General features: G+C 37.6%; 1 protein-coding gene and 1 non-coding gene across 10 annotated transcripts in view; one reads left to right on the top strand and one right to left on the bottom strand.

The window, feature by feature from the left end:
- Window positions 1-6,532: 6,532 nt before the first annotated feature.
- SMARCA1 (SWI/SNF related, matrix associated, actin dependent regulator of chromatin, subfamily a, member 1) overlaps window positions 6,533-25,528 on the top strand; it is a 78,856-nt gene continuing 59,860 nt past the window's right edge. For 6 of the 9 annotated variants that reach the window (XM_028522179.2, XM_036016883.1, XM_036016885.1 and 3 more), the window contains exons 1-9: window positions 6,548-6,863; window positions 12,229-12,315; window positions 14,151-14,317; window positions 14,645-14,745; window positions 14,855-14,955; window positions 17,766-17,945; window positions 19,872-20,027; window positions 21,138-21,269; window positions 22,420-22,488. In XM_028522179.2, coding sequence (XP_028377980.1) covers window positions 6,690-6,863; window positions 12,229-12,315; window positions 14,151-14,317; window positions 14,645-14,745; window positions 14,855-14,955; window positions 17,766-17,945; window positions 19,872-20,027; window positions 21,138-21,269; window positions 22,420-22,488 — 1,167 coding nt within the window. In that variant the 5' untranslated portion in view covers window positions 6,548-6,689. Of the gene's footprint in view, window positions 6,864-12,228; window positions 12,316-14,150; window positions 14,318-14,644; window positions 14,746-14,854; window positions 14,956-17,765; window positions 17,946-19,871; window positions 20,028-21,137; window positions 21,270-22,419; window positions 22,489-25,528 lie in introns of all 9 variants that reach the window. The other 3 variants (XM_028522178.2, XM_028522177.2, XM_036016884.1) reach the window with 3 other exon arrangements.
- Window positions 12,032-12,103, bottom strand: LOC114505900. The gene has a single exon (XR_003685352.1). It is a non-coding gene; the product is annotated as a small nucleolar RNA SNORD112 (small nucleolar RNA).

Genomic DNA, 25,528 nt, shown 5'->3' with positions numbered 1-25,528 from the left:
AATTTTTTCCCTTTCAAAGGTGATTTTAGTTTTGGGAAAAGCCAGAAATTGCAGGGTGCCAAATCTGGGCTGTAGGGGGGCTGAGTCACCTGGGTGATTTGATTTTTTTACCACAAAACTCTGCACAAGACATGATGCATGAGTGGGCGTGTTGTCGTGATGAAGCTGCCAATCACCAGTTGCCCATAGCTGCGGACTTCTGAATCATCCTGATAGTTTCTGTGGAGGAATGTTCAAGTTTAACACAAAATTTGATGCAGATTCATTGCTCTACTCACTCAGTCATTTTTAATGTGATTGCCACACAGTACACATGCTCACTCAATGGCGTCTACCATCCCCTACTGACAAGTACAGTGAAGTTGTCATTGTTCACACATATGCATTCCAGTCCATTCTCCTTGGCTGCCAGGTCACACTGATGTCACACAAACTGTTCTTGTTATGCTAACAAAGTCTGGACTTTTTCTGAACAGACTTCACATTTTTAAGTTGCTGAGAAATCAAGAGATTTCAAGAAACTCAGTTGATTTCAAGATAAATCAATTAGTATTCATCAAATATTAATGAATAATATTTCATTATACGAGATTCAAATTTCAGTGTCCATAAGTAAAGTTTTATTGGAAACTGGCCATGCCCATGTGTTTACCTATTGTCTATGGTTACCTTCATCCTACAGCAGCAGAGTTTAGTCATTGCGACAAGACCTTACAGTCTGCAAAGCCTGAAATATTTACTATCTGATCCTTTACAAGGAAAATTTGCTGATCCCTGTTCTAGGTCACTGATTCTAAAGTGGGGTCCCAGACCATCAGCATCAGCACTAGGATCATCTGGGGACTTGTTAGAAGGGCAGTTCCTAGCCATACCCCAAACCTATCAATTTAGAAACTCTGGGAGTGGGGTTAGCCATCTGTGTTTTAACAAAGTCCTCCAGGTGATGATGTGTTAAAGTTTGAGATTCCTGGTGTAGGCCCAGGACAAAGACCTAATCCATTTTCTTTGCAAATCACCATAGTCCTTGATATCTTGTTCTACATGTAGTGGGTAAGCTGTAAAAAAGTCTTAAAAGGCGTTCTATAAATGTACGATTATGCATGGGAAATCTGGCCAAAGTGGACACCTAGGGCAAAATTAAAGAAGAAAAATGAGATAAGCCACAGAAGGCAACATAAAATCTGAAGGGTATGTGTGGAGGGTAGACGACTCAATGTAGCTAGGGAACCAGCCCCCGGACCTCCTTCCATCCACCTCATTTTACATAGCTTTTTAACAAAGATGAATCAGATATGGTCCCTATCCTCAAGATCACAGTCTAAGTAGAGAAGCGTCCTGCCATCCTTCTTCTCCCTCACTTACTGCCTTTCTTCAGAACTGTCCTTTGAGGAAATGTAATCGCACCAAATTGCTGTCCCTAATAAACAAAAATGAACAGAAAAAAATGACTTGGCAAACAACAATTTTGCCTTATTCTTTAGTTTAGAACTGATTTCCAGAGTGACTTTCTCATATCCTGGCTTTTTCCTTGGCTCACTCAATCTGAAGCTCAAAGTATCAACATGTTTTTTTTTTTTGTTAACTACCATCCATTGAGTTCATATTACATGCCAAGGCCATGCTAAATGTTTTGTCTATACTTTCACATTAAATCCTCAAAAAGCCACTTTGAGTTAGGTATTATTATATCTATTTTACAGATGCAAATTTGAGGAATAGAGAGGTTAAATAATTTTGTAGAATTGGAACGCCAAGTCTTTTTGACTGCAGAGCCCAAGCTGGTAATAATTGTGCTATTGTGCCTCTAAGAATATTCAACATTTGCAATATTGCAAGACAATGCAAATCAAACTCAGGTTACTTAGCATGTGCTTCATGTTTTAGGACATGCATGGCTGTGTAGTATTTCATTGAGGGAAATATTTAAAAATTAACCATATTCTTTTCTTGAGCTAGATTTCGTGTGATAATTTTTAAAAGTAGAAAATTCCTGCCAGCATGGCTCAGTTGGATGAGCGTCATCTAGTAAACTGAAAGGTCATGGGTTGGATTCCAGACCAGGGCACATGCCTGGCGTGTGGTTTCAGTCCCTCTTATATAAAACTTAAAATAATAATGTCATAAACAGTTCCTTAACCAGGTGACATTATTGTAAATAGCACAGTGATTTATATTTCTTTTGTTACATTACACATTAAATAACTACATTGTCTCTTTAGTATAAAATTGTTCCTTTTTTGTTTTGGACTCATTCTACTTGCTCCTACTGTTTCCATGTTCGGATCTATTTCAATAGGTCCATTTTTGAGCAATAGTTTTCAAATCATCTTTTAAAATGTTAGTTATTATATAAGTATACATACCTTCATCAAGGAAAATTAGAAGTATTATCAAAGCAAAAATAAAAAGGCACTTATAATCCTATTACCTTGTTGTAACTACTGTTAATATTTGGAGTAGAACTTTCCAGATATTTCCCTTTGTGTAAATTCATTTATGTAAATAGTTTCTTTCTTTCTCTTCTTCTTCTTCTTTTTTAAAATGGGACCATTCTATTTTCTTGCTTGCCTTTTTTCATGCAACAAAATATTAGGAGCATATTTCCATGTCAACGGATATATATATATATATATATATATATATATATATATATACACACACACACACACACACACACACATCATTCATAATGACTACACGGTATTTTACTTAGGAACGTACTGTACAGTATTTTGCCAATGAATTCTTCTTGGACATCTAAGTTGTTTCTGTTAGGCTTTCCCCCTCCCTGCACTCTAACTGTCCTGAGTCCCCTTAGTGTTCCAATAATTTACTTTGGGTACAAGCAAGAATCCCAAATTATTCTCCAACTTCCACCTTATAATAGCTTTTTTGTAGACCTAAAGAAATTATTTGGCTATAAATTACTACCAGAGACTTAAGAGTGACCATGTTTCCTTGTAAATCCAGAGGGAATGCCATAGAGATAATGGCAAAATATTTCTCATTTTCTCAATATGATTTCTACTATCCAGGAGAAAGCCCTGTGAATGATAGAGAAATTAATAAAGGTGAAGTGAAAAGATAAGGTTTGCAGCAAACAATCTGAGATTTGAATCTGACTTCAGTCACTCACTAGCTGTGGGACTTTAGATAAATTATTTAACCTCTCTAAATCTCTGTTTTCTGATATGTAGAATAGGGGTAATAACAGTTATTGCATAAAATTACCACGAGAATTAGCAATATTGTATGTGAAGAATCTAGCACAGTGCCTGACACAACAGTGGGTGCTTGAAAAGTTGTAGATGTACACAAGCTATTACCATGGCCTTTTCCTTAATATACAGAGCATTGAGGAAATATCACCTTTTCAAAAATGCCACTATTACGAATGTCTTCATGAAGAATGGTGAGAAATCCTACTGTTATGAACAGAATGGTTACTACAGCTCTAAGCAAGATACTGCTACTGGAATCTTTTGTACCAATTTCTGAAGAGCACTGATTACTGGGATCACAATATGGTTTTAAGTCACAATGTGGTTTCAATGATAAATTTCAGATTCAGCGTAAGAGAAGGGACACTAAGCCCTTGACTTTGCCTTTAAGAACTTTCTAAAATTATTTAACGCCACCTTTGGATATGCATTCTGGTAGCTACCAAACAAGTTTGACTGTACAAAAATGACTACTGAATAACTTCTACAATATTCACAATCTGACAAAATGGATATATTGTCCAATAGACTAGGATTCACTTTGAGGTTCCCAAACATGGACCCAAGGTTCTTTATAAAATTTTGCTTTGTTCTCTAACCTCAATTAAAGACCATTTCAAATGAAAAGACAATAAGGGAAAGTAGTAGCAGATAGAGAAAGATGTTGAGAAGAATCAGAAACCAGGTGACTGTTGTTGAACAAAGTCTACAGATCATGAATTTTAGGCAGATTTGCAAATAAGGATAGCACATGCTCTGTAAATAGCAGTTGTTGCCACAAGCCAAAGGGCAATATTTACATGAATCCTGTGGCAAGGTCTATGGATCAAGCTTTGACCTTTCCAGCCAAGCTCATATACTTGGTAGCACTTTCAGCCATGTCATCTTGAAAAGAAAGGATCACATTATACATACATGGAAAATTGCCAATGTACAAATATGTTCTGTCCCCCAAATTATTTTCTAAATTCTTTTTTTTTTGGAACTTGGAGCACATGTTTGCACAGAAGAGATGTTAAAAGGGGACGTGACTTTCCTGGATTTCTTCACAAGAATGCATTTAGCCCACGATGTAACTGAAATATTGTACATTGGCCACGAGAAATACAATGGAACACAGTACCTTTGCAAGCAGGAACACATCAATATACAACAGATATTTCTTGAGCCTTTCCCTTTGAAGCCCCAGACAATGAAAGCAAAATTCTATCCTCCCATAGCTGAAGTTTGATGAAAAAGAAGTCTTCCACTGCTCTTGTCTGGAAGGGTCCTTCTCAAGACAGGTGGATGCATGCATTTCAGCATCTTTCTCTTTCAGTGCTCTTGAATTTTCTCACCAAAGAACCTGTAATGACTGAGAAGATTGAATAGGTAGTGGGGAAGGGGTAGGATGTCTAACTGGAAGTCTCAAGCTTTTATTTGGAGACCCTTTAAAGTGGGCAGTTCATTCCTTAACATATCTGCATATTTTAATAGAAAATATCATGTCTAAAATGATTAGTTAAGTGAGTTAATTCTGTCCCACTTTTTGACTAACATTGATGCTCCAGAAATATAAATCATATTTATACTGATGCTCCCTATACCTGATGGATAGTACACCTGTGTACTTCAGGCTGAGAAACAGGGGCACCGGGGAGAAAATCTAAAGCAAATGAGAACATAATGAAAGTAAAATCAGAGCAAAGTTAGCCAGCACCACCAGCCCCTCCTTTCCCCTCTCAGTGACACACTCCTTCAATCACCTGTCTTGCTCTTTGTCTTTTTCTTTTTTTAAAGACTTTTCAAAAAAAGATTTTTATTTATTTATTACTTAGAGGTGAAGGGAGGGAGAAAGAGAGGGAGATAAACATCAATGTGTAGTTGCCTCTAACATGGCCCCCAGTGGGTACCTGGCCCACAACCCAGGCATGGGCCCTAACTAGGAATTGAACCAGGGACTCTTTGGTTAGCAGCCTGCGCTCAATCCACTGAGCTACACCAGCCAGGGCTTTGCCTCTTTTTATGTGTTCAAAACCAGTCCCCGACAGGATCTCACACTCACACTAAGGTGTAAATGACCAACAATGGCTAAAATGTTCAAGGTTTTGAATATTAAGCATACAACTTTAAAACAAAAAAAAATTTAGGGTATTATCCCCAGGAAAAAGGGATATATTGGTGGTGGGGGGGACAATTGTGTGCCCTCTTGCTTTTGCAGAATTTACACTTGATTTCAAATTGGTAATTTATGAAGATGTGTTGAGGGAAATTAATCATGATTTTTTTACACTTTGGAAAGCACTGGCTTCATTTAAGAAATTGTAGGTTTTGTGATTGCTGTTTGCTATACGTTTTGCCATCTTTTGCCCCTGAAATTTAAAAAGTAGGAGGTAAATCTTCCTGTTATTGATCAAAATAAAGGGTGAGGAGAAATAGAATATACAATATTTGATAATAGACATTTACACACTGTTGCACCCTTTACCAAATGTTTTTACATTCATGATCATGCATATTGTTGCTATTGAATTGTTACTAAATAATAAGGATGATACAAATAGAACACACACCAAAAAAAAAATCACAGTAATTAAATCCAATTACCAATATTAGGTACTTACCACGAGTTACCCCAGCTTTTGTGGGGACCTTGCCCTTGCCCCCAAGGATTTTTACAATTCAGTCTTTGTAGCAAAAGAAAGGCTCCTTGCCCCTTGGCTATCTGAGAGGTATGAGTTGAAAATAGAACATACGTAAAACCCAACAGTCTTGCTTTGCCTTGTAAAAGAATGTTTGCAGCTGCAATCAAGATTCAAGGAATGCTTTTCGTTCCACAGAATTTATGAAGGTGGGAATAGCACCACCAATCCCCACCCCCCCCACGCCGGACCTGGGGAAGGGCAGTCCCTGGCAGGGAGTAGGGATTGGTGGTGGTGATGTGTGTGTCTGGGTTTTGCAAATGGTGAGAAAGACCTTCTACAGTACAGTTTAAAGCAGAGGAAAAGTTCTTTGTGCAAGAAGAGGAAAGCACCGATGTACAAAGAGCAGATTTAAGGGAAAGAAGATTCCTTGTGCATACATCTGCGAGGGGAGCTCAGGCTGACTGTTGGGGGCCTGTGGGTAAGCAGATTAGCAGGGGGCTGGGGTCTCAGGCTTCCCGCCTCCACTCCAGTCCGCGCCTAACGCTCAGGCAACAGTTGGTCGTGCGGGGCCAGCTCGGGCTCTGAGTGGGGAGGGGGAGTCTCGCGATCGTTGGGGGGGGGGGGTGGAGGAAGGGGGGAGCGTGACGGGGGAGGCCATGACGTAGGGTGGGTGGACGGAAGTGGGGCAGGGTGAGGGTTATTTAAAGAAGGGGGGCGAGCGAAGGGTTTGGAAGCGGAGTGATTCCCCACCCAGCTCCATCTCGCTCTTTCCAGCGCAGCCGCTGCCGCCGCCCAGGAGCTCTCGTCCGCTCCCTCACCCCTCTCCTTTTCCCCCTCCAACGCCATGGAGCAGGACATCGCTGCAGTGGTAGCCACCGTGGCAGCCGCTGATGCGACCGCCACAATCGTGGTCACAGAGAACGAGCAGCCGGGGCCGGGGCCGTCCACCTCTAAGGAGGAGGGATCGGCCGCCACGGCCACCGAAGCCACCGTGGCCACAGAGAAGGGCGAGAAGGAGGTAAATCGGAAGGGGGTGTGTGTGGGGTGGACAAATCTTGTGCTGGGTGCCTTAGAGGGACCCAAACCGTGACCTTTTTGCGCCGACAGGTACCCGCGAGCTTGGCGGGGATGGGGGCTGTGGGCGCGTGGAGTTGGGGGGGCGGTGGAGCAGTGTAACATTCACTCCCCTCCCCCTTTCCTTCTCGCCGCCTGGAGGGCGGGGGCGGGGCTGGAGCGCGGGCGCGGCGCGGGGTGCTGGGCTCCGTTATCCAGGGGCTTGAGAGTCTCTCGGCAGCCCCCAGCCCCCTTCACATTCCCGGAACTGGGGTAACGCGCGGGATGGGGGATGGGGGATGGGGCCGTGCAGGAATCAGCCTCCGCCTCTCCCTCTCCTCTCACTCCCTCTTCCCCTCTTCCCGTCGGCCTCTGCCTGGGAAATCTGGGCCCTTCAATCCCACACTCGAGCAAAAAGGGTTTTACTGGGGCTTATTTTTTAAAATTGAATTTCAAGGTGCGGGTGGTGGGAAGGCGGAGGACGATGAGAGAGACTTTTACAGCTTTGACTGGCAATGTGGCCTTTTGGGTGGCAGGGAAAAGAAATCCCTTGTTCGTTGGGTCCCCGCCTGCTGAGGTGGGGGTGTCACCCCGAGAAAATGAACTCTCCGCGTCGTACTCTTTCCCCTCCCCCCAGTTCAAACCCCAAACTGAGGAACAGTAGACGCTGGCTTAGGAAAATTTCCAACGTGTGCACCCTTACCCTCTGCCCCGCCCCCGACGGTATAGTGTTTCACTCCAGGGCCACCCAGATGGTCCCCCAATCCGGCCCCAAGCCTTTCAGGCTTCTTCCTTCCTCTCCTAGTAGGCGCTGCTGCCTCCTGGAAACAGGCAGGTTTAATTTTTTTTTTTTTTTACCCTGCTTCACCAGGAGGACCTGCTGCTAACGTACATAAGGGGACCGCTCAGACACTTATTAAAGCCAAATCCAGACAATATGTATGATCTATAGGGCATATTTCGTATGGATCAAGACATGCTAATAAAATTATGAAACGTATTGAAAATAGAGATAAAAGTAGGATGGCGCATACGGATTTTTTGATGTATAATAAAATTGTAGAATGGATCATTTATGCACGGATGGATTTTTCCCATTTATGAATAGACACATTACACTTTAAAAAACGGTAGGTAATTAAAATTATGCTTAAGAGATCTCAAGTGGCTTTGTCGGAATCATTATGTGAGACTATACGACCAAATGAAAAGCTTTTGAAGGAACATCTTTTGCTGTGAATTAGAGTAATTTTAAATTCAGCAGTTGCTTAAGTGACATATTTTACTGTTACAAGATTGACTAAACAAAAAGACAGTTGTAGTGTTAAATGGAAACCGTAGAAAACATACACATTTTAAGATCCACGTGATACTTGTATCAGTAAGACAATATTGATGGTTAAAGCTAGGCCTGATACCAAGTGTCAATATAAATCAAATGTTGGGATATTCAGAAATGCATCTGGGTGCCTTTTATTTCCTGGACTGGGGAAATGTAACTGCTAACCTGTCTTTTGTATGACAATAAAAGTTGTTGAATTTCCAGGTTGTATAAGTTTTTTGAATTGTGGAAAGACTGGGAATCAATAAAAAATCCCTACATAATAAGCACTGAGTCAATACATATATGTTCACGAACTCTGTAGCCTCATCAGAAAGTGCCTTAATAATAGTATCTTATTTGTCTGCTCAGCATAGGGAAATGAGGTGCTGTGTGGCAGGAACTTTGTGGGTATCTGAAGCTTACTACTTTACTCACTACATTTTTTTATTTTTTTTTCTTTTAAAATCTAAAGAGCACCACAACATCTGCTTAAGTTTTTTCATTTGTACCATTCCTTCAAATAAACTAATTTGGTCCCCACCCTCGCAAAAAAAGAAAACCTACTAAATACATTTTACACTAGCTTGACTCCTTAAATGGTGTACTGAAAGTGCAGAGTAACCTTTCCTTAATATCAATTAAGGAAATAATACCATCAATTATTGTATCGATTATTGTACTCTGACAGTGATACAAAGGCATTTGAGATCTAGGATGTTGTTTACGCTCAATTAAGTAACCACCTCCCGCCCTGGCTGGCGTAGCTCAGTGGATTGAGCGTGGGCTGGGAACCAAAGTGTCCCAGGTTCAATTCCCAGCAAGGGTACATTCCTGGGTTGCAGGCCAGAACCCCTAGCAACCGCACATTGATGTTTCTCTCTCTCTCTCCCTCTCTCTCTCTCTCTCTCTCTCTCTCTCTCTTTCTCCCTCCTCCTTTCCCTCTCTAAAAATAAATAAATAAAATAAAATAAATAAAATCTTTAAAAAAAAAAAAGTAACCACCTCCCAGATACTTCCAGTGTTGTGGAAGTGTCCTGTTGTGCTTTTTTTTAAAAAAATTTTATTTATTTTTAGAGAGAGGGGAAGGGAGGGAGAAAGAGGGAAACATCAGTGTTCAGTTGCGTCTCATGCGCCCCCTACTGTCAACCTGGCCCACAACCCAGGCATGTGCCCTGACTGGGAGTCAAACTGGCAACTTCTTGGTTCGAAGGCTGGTGCTCAATTCACTCAGCCACATCAGCCAGGGCCAGTGTTGTGTTTAAATAACTTCTCAGTCTCCTCCCTCAATTGTCAGGCTGTTTGCTATCACTTTTAAAATATTTCATCTACTTTCATTAGAAAAATTTGTTTATGATAATGGACATAGATGAAACAAAACCATCAAATCATTATAAAAACTATAAAATATAAAAATACAAATGATGCAGCAGGAAGAAGGAAATAGTTATACCAGAACACCAGGGAAAAGGGACTTGCTGTGGTGGAACTCGCACATTTTAGTCCTGGGCTTGTGCTAACCCTTCTTGCTGTTGACACTGTGCCTTTTTCTAGTGGTCTTTCTCATGTTATTTGCTGCTGTTTTTATCCTCTGTAGCACGGAAAGCCAGATTATTAAATATGCAAACAATTGTATATCATAAAAGACAATAGGCTCTGAGTGAGAGTATTTTCATGATGTGTAAAGTAGATGAGATTTGGTGAATTAACGTGATATTCAGCTAAAGAAAAGTATTTTTGCTTACCTTCTGGTTCTTAAACTTATTTGGCTTAAGGGATAGTTGTGTAACTTCAGTGTTAGGTTATCTGTAAATTGGAGTTGGTATTTTTGGGAGTTAAAAACATCAAGGGAAAGGTCATGGTCTTTTAAGACAGAGCATCTTGATGACTGCATTCTCATGGTATCTAAATTTCCAGATGATAAAACACACAAGAAATTTATTGGAATAGCATAGTCACCTTTTCTCTTTTGTTGTATGAGAAGTATATTTTTGAAAACATATACACATGCAAGTAAGAAGTTATGAGGGTAGATTTAAAATTTCTTGTGGAAGATAGCACCAATTATGTTAATTGCCTACAGCTTTTAATAGTGTTCAAGATTAGGAATTTTAATTAGCATATAATTAAAATTTTATGGCTTTTACTGCAAGGTAAGCTAAAAAAGTAATGAGTAAAATGTTTTTCTAATATTAAAGCCTTAGTTTTCTCCAAGTCCCACATTCTTAGATATATACTTGTGTATATGGGGTAAAGTAATTTTCATTGTTTTGAAATTTGAAAATTAGACTTCGCATAGTATTTCAAGGAATAGTAAAGATGTGGGGTTTGTTACCCAAATTTCCTTTCAATTGTTGCTTTGAAAATAAAGTAGGATTTATAGTTATGTGACATTTTAAGAGTGTGGGGTTGAGCCCCGGATGGGGTGGCTCAGTTGGTTGGAGCATTGTCCAGTCCAGTAAACCAAAAGGTCATGGGCTCCATCCCAGTCAGGGTACATACATAGGTTTCAGTTTGTTCCCAGTCCAGGTATGTGCGGGAGGCAGCCAATTGATGTCTGTCTGTCTGTCTGTTTCTCCTCCCCTCCCCCTCCCCACTTCTCTCCCTCCTTCTCTAAAATCAATAAACACACCCTTGGGTGAGGATTTAAAAAAGTGTGGGATTGAGGGGATTTCAGCAGTTTTCTATTCTCATCTACCAAGGATTACGTTCAAAACATCTTACATAGATGATACATAATAAGAGATTCCGCAAATCAAGACGGCTGTTATTTGGGTTAAGAATAACTGAACGATATCAGATCAGTGCTCCAAAGTACAACTATGACCAGGGTCAAATTTCCTGATCTTAGTTTGGATTTCCTGAGAATAGAAATTTTAGTAAATCTTGGAAATAGACACATTTACTATTGGAGCCATGTTCTTATGTTTAAGATCACATTCTGTTTGTGATTTATGATTTAAGTTTTCAGGAGAAGGTTAACAAAACCCATGATAAAAATGAACATAATTTCTTCAGTTTTCACAAACAGATTTGTATTTTGACTTGTACAGTCTTCATTAAAATTGAAATACTCTCTCAGCTTTGGTACTAATGGGTGCATTTGTTTTTACTCTGTTCTTTCTTGGTTTCTTACAGGGAAGGACTTGTATTCTATATACCTATTTATATTTACAAGTACAAGTTTGTATTTATAGAGGATAGAATGCATGAGATAAACCCCCAGATAATTTCAGTTTTCTAAGTAGGTGATTTTTAAAGTGTTAACTAAATTAACAACTTTTTTAATACCAAAGATTAATAGTTACTAGCCCTGAGAAACTGCTTCTACCAAATATTTATGTAATACAAATAGTTAAAATAGTTTTCTTCCAGGTTGCAGAAAATAACATAAGCCAAAAGTTTGACGCTGTACTATTTCATTATTTTAAAAATGAATGATCACACTTGACTACATAAAAAGTTTAAATGTTCTAATTAGAATGTGGAAACAATAAAATATAGTGTCTTTTCAGGAATAGAAACCACATTCTTCTGAAACTCTCACTTGTTTCAATTACATAAAGTGTTATTATTAGTATGTATCTTCCTTGAATTCTTTGGCTTGTGGTTGATAATATTAGTATATTCTAGATTTTAAAATTTTATTATATTTTATTGTATTTTAGATTTATAATCTCCTATGAATGGATACACATTTTCTTACACTTTAAATTTAAAAATAGGCAAAAAGGCTCAGTATTTCTCCTTTTGGGTTTGTTTCAATTAATGTTATTTCTCTGGCTTTCACAGTTCTTTGGATTTTTTTTTTCATTGGACCTCAGGTGTACAGAACTGGATTAATCATAAGCCCTGCTTCATGACATGCTCTCATCATTGATCCATGCATGGCCCATGTTGATTTATTTATTTAATATTTAATTACTTTTTACTTTCTTTACATGAGAATGTTGACCACTTTTAAGACCTTGCTTTGCAATTTGATGATTGGTTTTCTTTGAAATTCTAGAAAAGCGTTTCTCCATTTCAACTCAAACTTGCTGCTAAAGCTTCTAAATCTGAAAAGGAAATGGACCCAGAATATGAAGAGAAAATGGTAAATATATTATTGGGTAGGATAGCGAATATCGTAGTTGATTTTTATAGAGGAGATGTGAAAGACTAAAAAATACATGTGTATGAATAATGAATACAGAATTATAAATTTTAGAATTAGAAAGTAATTTAATATTGTAATAGGTTTTTTGGTTGAATAAATGAATCTCCTCATTTTCAGATGAGGTAATAAAAGACAAGAGAAGCTATATGGAATAGTTGGGACTAGAAGCCACATCTCTTCATTTTTGTTCAGTGCTCTTTGCTCCATAATAAGGTGTTTTGTGCTAGAAGTACCTTATCCACTAAGTGAAATACCTGTGACAATATCACAATGGCTGAAAGAAAGCAAGTCATGAAGCTAAACTGACATGTTTTTCTCCTTCTTTCCTTACTTTGGATATATGAATGCTACACATTGTGAAACGCAATACGGTAATGTGTTTTCTGGAGGGAAGGATATGTGCCCAGTGCATGCAAATACTACATGTTTAAGCAGTATAATCCTAGTTATGCCCACCTACTGCTTTGCTATGCATTTAATTATTTAATTTTTAGTCCACAAATTCATATTTTAGATTTAATTTCACTATAGATTTTTATGCTTGGGATTTTTTAAAGACCAGTGAATTTGGTCAGTTCCAAAGAAAAATTAACAAGTAGTGGGAATATTGTTTTTTGTGGAGGGTTTTTTTGTGGTGGTATTATAAAAATAAGCAGAGATACAGTATATTTTGTGGTTGTTTGTAGTGATTTCACAAAACTTCATGCCTGAATGTTTAAGGCCACATCTAACATAGATAGTTAATGTTTTAACAACTCTAAAAACAGCATTCCAGTGAGGATAACATAAAATGAAAAGGTTTTGGCCTCCTTCCAGCTGCTAGTCTGAATATATTTGTCTAATTCTTGAATTTATGTTAATAATCTTGTAAGTTTCTGGTGTCACTAATTATGCATCCTTCATTAGCAATCACATATCCTCTACTCTATGAATAAAAAATTCATTTCTTTATCTAGAATGGAGTAAATACATCTTTTGGTCTAAGATTTTTTTAGTGAAAAAATTTTATTACATTTATGTGGTACAAGTTATATGACCTTTTATAATGTATTGAGGGATTATAATACATACCAATTTTTAGTACTTAACATACTATTTCGTGTGTGTGCTTTCCTCCAAAATCCTTGCTTTGCAGAAAATCTTTGTATACTGTTAGCATAAAATGTAATTTTCTACATCACTATAATTGAAGAGATATGTATGTATTACATTGTTGCACCATAACATTGAAAATATTTTGAGACAAGATGACGCTGTGTTCTAAGATTTCAGTTGTTTCTAAATGCAGCTTGAAAATTCTTGAGAGTTCGGTTTATGATGTATGTATATATATTGTAGTTAGTTTATATTTCTATATCTGTGGTACATTATATATTACAATACTTAATTTTGTTAACTGTTTAGGAAAAGAAAATTGTTGTGGTTTGGTAAGAGGATTTACTTTTTGACCCCAACTCTAAGCAGGGTACCACTTATTGGGATATTTATTGAGTCTGGCAGATCATTTTGGTTTTATTCAAACTATCTGATTTGGCTGCCTACTAACTGTGGGAGCTTGAGCAAAGTTATTTACCCTCTCTGTGCCTCAGTTTTTTCTTCTGTAAAATGGGGACAATGCTAGCACCTATTTTACAGGTTTATTAAAATTAAATGGGTTAGTATGTTTAAAGCTTAGAACATAGTACAAATTAAGCACAATGTAAGTGTTTGTTAAATAACTTCAAAGGGATGAAAAAGAAAATCATTACTTTTTATTTTGTTTTGTGATCTAGAAAGCAGATCGAGCGAAGAGATTTGAATTTCTACTGAAGCAGACAGAACTTTTTGCACATTTCGTTCAACCTTCAACACAGAAATCTCCAACATCTCCTCTAAATATGAAATTGGGACGTCCTCGAATAAAGAAAGATGACAAGCAGAGCTTAATTTCTGCTGGAGAGTATGTTGACACCTCCCTTTCTTCCCTGTCTCTTCCTCCTGTTTCTCCTTCTCCCTCTCCTTGTACACTCTTTCTCTTGTCATATATTAAGTATAATTTTATGTTCAAAAAATAAGGTCATTAGTGCAAATATGTCTTATAGGCAATAATGTATTTTCTTACTAGCAGTTAATCAGTAAAAATGTAGGCTGATTCTACAGACTTCTGAGCAAGACCCTGGATAATTCATTTTTTTTTTTTACATAAAAGATATTGGCAATGTATAGTGACTTAATTGGCACTTTAGCATTTGGGTTGAATATAGTGGTGTTTGTTTTTTCATCTCAGCTACCGCCACAGGCGCACAGAACAAGAGGAGGATGAAGAGCTACTCTCAGAGATTCGGAAGACATCTAATGTGTGTGTGAGATTTGAGGTGTCACCTTCATGTGAGTACTTTACCATGTTGGTGTTTTTTCAGTTTGGTTTTAGAAAAAGTTTACTTGATTGTATTAATGGAAGTATGAGACATCATTGACATTGATTTTTTTTTTTCAGATGTGAAAGGAGGACCACTGAGAGATTATCAGATTCGAGGACTGAACTGGTTGATTTCTTTGTATGAAAATGGAGTCAATGGTATTCTGGCTGATGAAATGGTAAGGAGTTGGTAGCCCAAAACACATTCTCAGTTATCAATAAATTTTTTGTAAATTTGAAATAACTGAGCCGAACTGCCCCTCTGAGGCCTCTTGGCTAATTTTACTTAGTTATTGTAACATAAAAGGCATTTGTAAAATCTAGAATTATTTCTTGAAGTAATCTCTAGAACATATACTTTCAGTGGCCACAAAATTCCTTTTTTATTCTCACTCAAGGACATTTTTTTCATTGCTTTTATAGAGAGAAGAAGGGAGGGAGGGAGGGAGGGAGAAAGGGAGATGGGGCAGGAGAGAGAGAGAGAGAGAGAGGGAGAGAGAGAGAGGGAGAGAGAGAGAGGGAGAGAGAGAGGGAGAGAGAGAGGGAGAGAGAGGGAGAGGGAGAGAGAGGGAGAGAGAGAGAGAGAGAGAGAGAGAGAGAGGGGGGGGAGAGAGGGAGAGAGAGGGGGCGAGAGAGAACACATCGATGTGAGAGAGAAATATCGATTAGTTGTCTTCTCAGATGTACCCTGACTGGGGATCAAACCTGCAACCTGGGCATGTGTCCTGACCAGGAATCAAACCAATTACCTTTCTATAGGACAATGTTCCAACCAGCTGAGCCACACTGGCCAGGGCGAGCCACAAAATTCTTATTGGAATTTCTTCAAATGGTATATTTTAAAAAACCTTGTAGTTTTGTTTTTATTTGCACTTTGGCTTGGAGGAAACTCAGAGCCCAGATGAATGCCAAAATGGAGCATTTGTATTAACTTTGTTTGTTTGTTTACTTATTTATTTTTAGACAAAGGGGAAGGGAGGGAGAAAGAGAGGAAGAGAAACATCAAAGTGTGGTTGCCTCACGGGCCCCCTACTGGGGACCTGGACTGAATCCCAGGCTGAGCTGGTGACTCTTTGGTTCACAGCCTGGTGCTCAATCCACTGAACCACACCAGCCAGGGCTGTGTTAACTTTTAAGGACCTGCTTACTGAGTCCTTTGTGCCTTATCCTATTAGGGTTACTTTCCTTGATCCCATTTTATTTCTGTTTTACCATTAATTTTTGACCCATGTTTTCATCACAGGCCACCTGAAATGGGTTTTCATTGTAGGCTACCTGAAATCCTTTTGTGAATGAGGCAGTATGTATAAACCAAACACTAAATGAATGAATAAAACAAACAGTAAACAAACGAATGCATGCAGGAATGAATGTAAATGCCTCCATGTGTGATCAACCAGAAAGTGAACAGATAAAGAAAAAATAGTACAGAGCAGTGTGGAGTCCTGACAGTTGAGTGCCAGGTGGGGGTCAGGAAGTAAGCCAAGAAATTATGTAAGTAAAATTATCAAAGAGAAAAAGGCAGGTTATTTAAGATGCTATTTCAGCCTATCAGGGGAGTATCTGAAGGCTTTGATTGGTATTTTATGACCAAATAAATAAGATGGGGTTTGAGAGAGAGCAAGGGGGAGTTCCAGATCTATATGACCCAGTGAGGATCATTTATGTTGCTACTCTTGGCTACAGCCTGTCTAAACATGAGGACTCTAAAGAGTCTCCATATTGAATTTACGGTGACACAAGATATGACTTAATTACTAAAAAGGGAAAGATACTTGAAAGAGTATAGAAAAATTGGGAAACAAACAAGAAAAATCTTAAAAGTAAGTTATAATTCTGCTATCTAAAATTAGCATCATTTAACACTTGGGTATATTTCTTTTTAGTCTTTTCCCTTCAGATATATTTATTTTGCATTGTTAAGATCATACTGTATATATAATTGGGTATTTTGCTTTTTTTACTTTCATACATATTTTCCACATACTTGAAACATTTTAAAGAAAGAATTGTCAGTTACTGCATAATAATTAATCCTAGGGAGGTACCATTGTTTTATTCACTTTCTCCCTTATAGCTAGTCATGTGGATCAGTTGATATATTGTGTGTATGTGTATGTGTGGCATATAATAATACTATTATGAGAACCACTGTAATATAGTTATTCTCTACTTCTCAAATTGTTTTCATAGGATTCCTAGAAGTGGAGTTACTTGGTTAAGGAGCATAAATATTTTAAGCTTTTGATGTGTAATATACATAAAACCCAAATATTAGGATAAACCCTATAAAATGGCTTGTAAGTTTAGGTTTATAAAAGAAACTAATATACTTTGCATGGAGATAAAGCTAGAAATTGTTTTCAAAGGCCATGCAGCATAAGACTTCGTTCCCTTTCCCATTGGTTAGGTGGTGGGTTCATAGGTGGTAAATATATTGTTTTTAAAAGTCCACTGGACTGGATAATCTCTAACGTCCTTTATGACTTAAGAGTTCTGTTACATTCTGTTCTTTTATTGTTCTTTAGTTCTTCCAGGAGTGAGATACTCATACAGAGCCACATGCCCCTTGAAATGCATAGTCTGAATATTTCATGCCTGTGGTTAGTGTTGGGACAATAGAAAAGGAAGACTAGTATCTAAGGCTGGTAAAAGAAATGTGTATGTGTGAAAAACATACTTAAACTTCTTAATTTCGCAACTAGTGGAAAAAAATTACATAGTACAATACATTGCTTGCTTTTTTCAGAGTAAAAGTCTCCTAAATAGAGAGTCGCTTTGTTGAACGACTTTCTAATTGTAAGTTCTTGGGGTTTTTTTGCGCTCACAGTAACTATTGAATTGGGATGATTATTCACTTTAGAAAAATAGTCTTTTAAGTTTTCCCTATGTGAGATAGTTGACAAATATCTTTTGTAATGTTGTTAATAACAAAATGTTTCATTAAATAAAAATGTTTATGGATTTTTTCATTGTGATGATAATGTAGGGTCTTGGTAAGACTTTACAAACGATTGCTCTGCTTGGTTACCTGAAACATTACCGAAACATTCCTGGACCTCACATGGTTTTAGTTCCAAAGTCTACTTTACACAACTGGATGAATGAATTTAAGCGATGGGTCCCATCTCTCCGTGTTATTTGTTTCATTGGAGACAAGGATGCGAGAGTAAGTGAAAAACAGGTTTAAAAAGACAATCAAGAATAACTATTTCTGAGGTTAAGTTGCATGCTTTTGCCACAAGCCATTTAAATTGACTTCTACTACTAAACAATGCTTGATTTGTGCTTACTGTAAGTTAGGCTCTGTTTTAGTGCTTTTTATATATTAATTTCATTTTCACAATACTCCTATGTTGTGGATGTGTTATGTGTTAATAACAGATAATCCATTATTATGCTTATCTGCACTTTTAAGTAGCATGTTTGAGTTGCACTTTTAGGTGACTTTTTATTTAAAAAGTTATTTTATTGATAGTGTATCTTATCAATAACTATAATTTGTGCTATTTTGACACCAGAAATGTATAAATTTGCATGACTTAAGGTTTTATGTTAAACTTTTTGACTTTTGACTTTGACTTGTATACATGCACATACACATGAATAGAACCTTTTCTGTTTGTAAAGAGAACCTTGTGTTTTGTGTTTATGCATAGACAAAGCTTTCAGCTTTGGTCTTTGAGTAGACAAACGTGTATGCATGCATTCTTAGATAATATAAGAAACTCTGGGCTCTTGTTTAAATTAGCCATTTGACAATCTAGTAGGTTATAGAAAGAACCATTAAACTGAATGTTTCACAAAATCAAACAATGATTAGATGTTTGCAGGACTGAATGGGATCTGGCACCCTGGTTTCCTTTATTTTTTGTCTCTAATTCCCTAATGTCTTAATTATTTAATAGCAGTTTGCAGGGTGCAACTGAGATCTCTACAAAAGCTTTTATTTTTCTTTTCCTCTACTTCAGTCCAGGCAATCCTTTTATACATAGCGGACACTTAGTGAATATTTGTTGAATGAGTTCAACATGTGTTGGTACATAACTGAATTTATGAAGTAAAGACTTTGTTTGCAGTGAACAGTTAATTTTGTTTATGTACTACACTTTCAGATTAATAACACTGATCAGCCCCTCCTCAGAAAGATATTGCTGCTCTCTGTTAACTTCTGTGGTTTTATTTTGATCCATAACATCTGGAATTCAGTTTATACAAGTTAAAAACACTATCAGTCCATTTGGCTACCATGTCGGCCACTGTCTGTGAAGATTTAAAAATAGTTTTAAATAGTCTCACAGTTTTAAATATTCTTGTTACTAGATAGAAGAAGTTCCTTTTATAAAAACCACATTCATAGCCTCATAACAACATCAGGAAGTTCACAAAAAAACATGAATAGGCTTTTATGAGCTCTTAACAAAGTATATGCCTTGTGCCTGCTAGAAACAAAGTAACATACGAGAGATCTCAAAAGGTTGAAATCACTCATGTATATTGAATTCTTTCTGTTTGTTGAAACTATATCATGTTGGTAATACCTAGATCTTGCTAAGAATATGGCATTCAGAAAGCAGTTACTTTTCCCATGTCCTTTTGGACCCCTTGTGACATGAAAAGAGAGCTTAATAATTTAGTCATCTTTTGGTGATATGAAATTCCCTAGTTCACTGAATATGCTGTAACTATTTAAGGGAAACCTTTGCTTCTCTTTTGTTGATGAATATATTAGCGTGTCATCCCAATAATTGACACTTGGTGCCTCAGTTTTCCTATCTAAAATGTATGAGTTCAGATGATTACCAGGGTTTCATAGAATTCTTAATCTTTTTTAAAAGATTTTATTTATTTATTTTTAGAGAGGGAAGGGAGGGAGAAAGAGAGAGAGAGAGAAACATCAATGTGCGGTTGCTGGGGCCATGGCCTGCAACCCAGGCATGTGCCCTGACTGGGAATTCCTGTGATGCTTTGGTTTGCAGCCTGCGCTCAATCCACTGAGCTACGCCAGCTAGGGCAGAATTCTTAATCTTCATGCATTAAATCTGTGATAATCTTGTCAGCATACTCTAATATAAGGAATGTTATTTTGCATTAGGCTGCTTTTATTCGTGATGAAATGATGCCAGGAGAGTGGGATGTTTGTGTTACTTCTTATGAGGTGGTAATTAAAGAAAAATCTGTATTTAAAAAGTTTCATTGGCGTTACCTAGTCATCGATGAGGCTCACAGAATAAAGAATGAAAAATCTAAGGTAAGCCAGTTCTCAATATATTTATTAAAATTTTCTTTCAACTATTTTTTTGTTTGCTTCTCTGTATTCAAAATAAAAAACTGATGGAAGATTGTGATTTTATTCATGGAATATGAATGAAAATCCGTTTTGAAAATGGTTTGAAAGTTTAAATTATTGACTACAACATAAATGCAAATAGCACAGTTTTTAATATAATGAGAATTGGGAGTTTATTTGTTATATCTGTTGCAGCTGAACTCTGTTTTGCAACAATATTTTGATATTTTGGTAATAGTAGATGTGCAAATGTCATTTGCATTGATTATTTTTATTGAGGAGTACTTGTATATTCCTATGGATTAGAGGAAAAAAAATTCTTGGAATTACCTGACTTGTGTGAAATTAGAGTATGGTGTTAACATTGAATAATATATTTCTTGCCATCCAACTCCATTGACATTTGGAAAAGCATCAATTATTAATGATGAACCTCTCTTTGGATTACTGGGCTACTTTGGGGGAAACAGGGACAGAACTGGAACTAAACCATCAGATGGCTCATAGTAATTTCAAATTAGAACTAATGACCAATAAAAGAATACGTGTTAGAGAATAATTGTCTATTTGAGAGCATTATAAAAATGTGTATTTTTATTGATAGGATTACTGCTCTTTTATACTTTTTGTGCTTTCATTTTTGTGGTCATATATTTTGAAAGGTAATCCAAGATAGCAGGGAAATCTGGTTCAACTCTGGTGCTTAAAATTTGTGACTGTCAAGTTAGAACTTGGCTAGGCATGACATGATTGATGCGGTGAAAATATTAATGTGTAAAGTGACTGGCCTGAATTCCACTGTTTCTGTGCATCCAAAATGAAGAAAATAAATTTTTTAAAGTGGGGGAAGGGTCTCAGGTATGATTATGATCTACATTCTTGAAAGTGTAGAAATGCCTAGAATATTTTGTTCAGTTTTGCTTTACTGCGGCAATATCACCTAAATTAGGATATTTTTCCATAGAAAAATGTTTGTTTTTTTTAATTAAAAAATGTATTGGTTGGATAAAACCCTGAATGTTGAGTATTCTAATAAATAGAGCAATGTTAACATAACTACTATTTTTCTAGCTTTCAGAGATTGTTCGTGAATTCAAGTCGACTAACCGCTTGCTCCTAACTGGAACACCTTTGCAGAATAACCTGCATGAACTCTGGGCATTACTCAACTTTTTATTGCCTGATGTCTTTAATTCTGCAGATGTAAGTTTAAGTCATATGTTTTAAGTATAATTTTCTTATGGTCACAGGTGTATGTTTTCAAAGCATAGAATGTAGATGGAAATTTATAATTCTGACCTGGGTGGTGTGGCTCAGTGGGTCGAGTGCCAGTCTTCGAACTGAAAGGTTGCCAGTTTTGAGTTTTGGTCAGGGTGTATGCCTGGGTTGCAGGCCAGGTCCCCAGTTGGGGGTGTACGAGAGGTAGCCAGTTGATGTTTCTCTTTCTCTCTATTTCTATCCCTTCCTTTCTCTCTCTCTAGAAATAAATAAAATCTTTTTTTAAAGAAATGTATAATTCTTTTTCATTTGTGATTATTTATCTGTGTGTTTTCCTTTTCTCAGAAAAGAGCTCTTTAAGTACAAATTTTTTTCAAGTGGAAATATTTAGAGAAATAATGTGCTTTTTCTTTGAGATTATCCTGCCTGTTAAACTTTGGTTATATCACATTGCTACCATAACTTACGAGATAGACTAACTTCAGAGCAGTGCATACACAATTTTCTTTTAATTCATTTGGAAGGGTTTATGTGGACTAGTTTGACAGATGGAGTCTTTAAAATGATCTTTGGTTACTGCAGGATTAACATTTGGTGAGTGCTGAAGAGCTCAGTATGTGATTTGAAAACACTAAATTTTGTAAATATATGATTTATATTTTTATCATTAACACAAGATTATGAATTGAATGACTGAAGGATTTTGGAGCTTGATTTTCCTCATTACTAATATTAACTGATCATAAAAGTACCAAGTTCAGCTATCGATTGGTTTGTATACCTTATCTTGTTTTTGTTTGTTTTTTTATTAAGATATTCATTACCGTTGTTTTCAAGTGTATATTCATAGTCCTACTGGATATAATGTTACTAAGGTATGGGAAGCGTAATAAAAGTGTTTTAAGAAAAAATTGCTGACTGAGTTCCTGTATAATGGGCTTCACATTTTTGTTAACTACTCCAGTATTTTAGCTGTTTTCAGAAGTAAATAATACTGGTCATCACACTTAACATATTTTGAAAGTGCCTTTAAAATGAATATTGTTATGTCAATTGTATACGAATTTATAGAATATTGAGTTTGTTTAAAAAAACAAAACTGTGTACTTACTGCAGAATTTTCACCCCTACACAGGATTTTGATTCTTGGTTTGACACTAAAAATTGTCTTGGTGATCAAAAACTTGTGGAAAGACTGCACACAGTAAGTAATAGCAGATAAGAAAAGTTGGTAATTCTGTTTGTATTAGCAAGCCAAGAAAAAAACTACTATAGAATCTGTTTGAACTGTGGGTTTGCCTCTTGGCTCAGTCTCACCACTTCATCTCAAACTTTCTGACAACTTCTTTGGGAAACAAACCACTATTTCCTCAGCCTGTCTGTGGAATAGCTCTTTTGCTTCTGCTTTTCCTAGTGGATAATGTGATCCTCTGCAGTAGAGGTTATTCACTCTACACACCCCTCAGGTCTTCAAGAGCACATCAGTATTCTAGTTCTCCAGTGCCACTTCTGAGCCACTGCTTCTCCACCATCAAGTATAGAACTCTTCCTATGAGGCTCAAATTATCTTGCAGATCCACCCTCCACCCATTCTCTTCTCTGTAATATGGTTATCATCAGCTGACTTCCTCACATTTATTGAACATCGGTTTTACATTCTTTGCTAACTTTTCATATCCTTCTAACACTTTCACTCATGTAACTCCTTTTGTACTTACTCTGTTACTTTACAGAGCACACTAGTTCCTGGACTCCTCCTTTTTCTCCCCATCCATCAGCCTATTTCTATCGTTACTTTTTTCTGTACCCAGTGATGAGTCCATTTCCTATCACTTGAACCAATATTTTTGCCAGTACTCCCAAACTTCCTTGCTCTCTTGATCTGCAATTTCTGCCATGAAAGCCCTACACCATGTTTAAATTATTTATTTTTAAAGTATATTTTTATTGATATGCTGTTACAGTTGTCGCATTTTTCTTCTCCCTTCTATTCCCCTCCACCCTGCACCAACCCTCCCACCAGCATTCCCTCCCTTATGTCGATGGGTTGTACATACAAGTTTTTTGGCTTCTCCATTTCCTATACTATTCTTAACTTTCCTCTGTCTATTTTGTACCTACCATTTATGCTTCTTATTCCTTGTGCCTTTTCCCCCATCCTCCCCCCTCCCCTTCCCTACTGATAACCCTCCATGTGGTCTCCATTTCTGTGATTCTTTTCCTGTTCTAGTTATTTCCTTAGTTTGTTTTTGTTTTAGGTTCAGTTGTTGATAGTTGTGAGTTTGTTGTCATTTTTCTGTTCATAGTTATGATCTCTTTCTTAGATAAGTCCCTTTAACATTTCTTACAATAAAGCCTTGGTGATGATGAACTCCTTTAGCTTGACCTTATCTGGGAAGCATTTCACCTGCCCTTCCATTCTAAATGATAGCTTTGCTGGATAGAGTCATCATGGATGTAAGTCCTTGCCTTTCACAACTTCGAATACTTCTTTCCAGCCCCTTCTTGCCTGTTTAGTGTCTTTTGAGAAATCAGCTGACAGTCTAATGGGAACTCCTTTGTAGGTAACTGTCTCCTTTTCTCTTGCTGCTTTTAAGATTCTCTCCTTATCTTTCATCTTGGGTAATGTAATTATGATGTGCTTTGGTGTGTATCCTTGGGTCCAACTTGTTTGGGACTCTGAGCCTCCTGGACTTCCTGGAAGTCTATTTCCTTTGCCAGATTGGGGAAGTTCTCCTTCATTATGCTTTTGAATAAGTTTTCCATTTCTTGCTCTTCCTCTTTTCCCTCTGGCACCCCTATGATTCAGATGTTGGAACATTTAAAGTTGTCCCAGAGATTCCTAAGCCTCTCCTCATTTTGTTGAATTCTTGTTTCTTCATTCTGTTCTTGTTTAATGTTTATTTCTTCCCTCTGTTCTAAATCTGATTTGAGTCCCCATTTCCTTCCCTTCACTATTGTTTCCCTGTATATTTTTCTTTATTTCACTTTGTATAGCCTTTACTTCTTCCTGTATTTTGCAACCATCCATACTCAACCATTTCTGTGAGCATTCTGATTACCAGTGTTTTGAACTCTGCATCTGATAGGTTGTCTATCTCTTCATCAGTTAGTTCTTTTTCTGGAGGTTTGATCTGTTCTTTTGTTGAGGCCCTATTTCTTTGGCACACCTGTTACTTTGTAAGGAGTGGAGCCTAGGTATTCACCAGAGGTTGAATTCACCAGGGTGTAGAGCGTCCCACTTAGCCGTGTTGTAGTGATATATGTAGGGCACTGATCAGAGAGGGAACAATGGTGCTTGCTCGGCTCTTTCTCCACTTTCAGTCACTTCCCCCACTACCCACAAGCAAATTGGGCCCTTGCGGTGCTGGTTCCCAGGTGGGTGGACTTGTGTACATTCCAGGACCCCATGGGTTTCTCCGACAAACTCTCCTGTGAGGCTGGGAGTTTCTCCCGTTGTTGCAACCCCCACAGGTTTTTACAGCCAGGGGTTTCAAAGCTTTCTTTTCTTGCACTGGAACAATGGGTTGTGTGGTTTGTCTTGTTCTCCAGTTGTTTTTCCCAGTTTATCCACATGCAAACGTAGGATATCCTGGCCCACCAACTGCCACCTCACCCACCTGGTCCTCCAGCTGCTGCCTTGCCACATGTCCTCTCCACCTCAGCTGCCCATCTCCACCCCTCCTATCAGTCTGGATGAGTATTTCTTCTTGAACTCCTTGGTTGTTGGACTTCCATACAGTTCGATTTTTAGGTAGTTCTGGTTGCTTTTGTTTTTAAATTTGTTGCTGTCCTCCTTTTGGTTGTGCAAGGAGGTAACGTGTATCTGCCTAAGCCTCCATCTGGGCTGGAAGTCTGCTTCTACTATTTACTAGCAGAGTGACCTGCTCTGTGCTGGGGCTGCTCAACAGGAGCCACTACGATTTAATGTTCCCTAACATAAGTACAGCTGTTTCACACCTTCCACAATTTCCCCAAGGCTTTTGTCCCAGGTATTCTGTACCCTCCTCCTTTCTCAGCAAGTAATAGTAGTCCTTTCTCAAAGAGAAAATAGACGTGATTAGGGTAGGAACTCCTTCAAGGATATCCATTTCCCAAGGATATCTACCTGTGTGTTACCTTCTCTCTAAGTGGAATAGGTGTTCTTTCTGTGGGCAATGGCTAATTCTTATAAATTGAACCGTGGATCTCATCTCTTCCCATTTTCTTATGGACTTTTCCGCATAATTTATTTTTTTTACTGA

The sequence above is a fragment of the Phyllostomus discolor genome, chromosome X (assembly GCF_004126475.2).
Source record: "Phyllostomus discolor isolate MPI-MPIP mPhyDis1 chromosome X, mPhyDis1.pri.v3, whole genome shotgun sequence".
Taxonomy (NCBI): domain Eukaryota; kingdom Metazoa; phylum Chordata; class Mammalia; order Chiroptera; family Phyllostomidae; genus Phyllostomus; species Phyllostomus discolor.
Note: the sequence above shows the minus strand (reverse complement) of the source record. Positions and strands in the feature narration are given on the sequence as shown.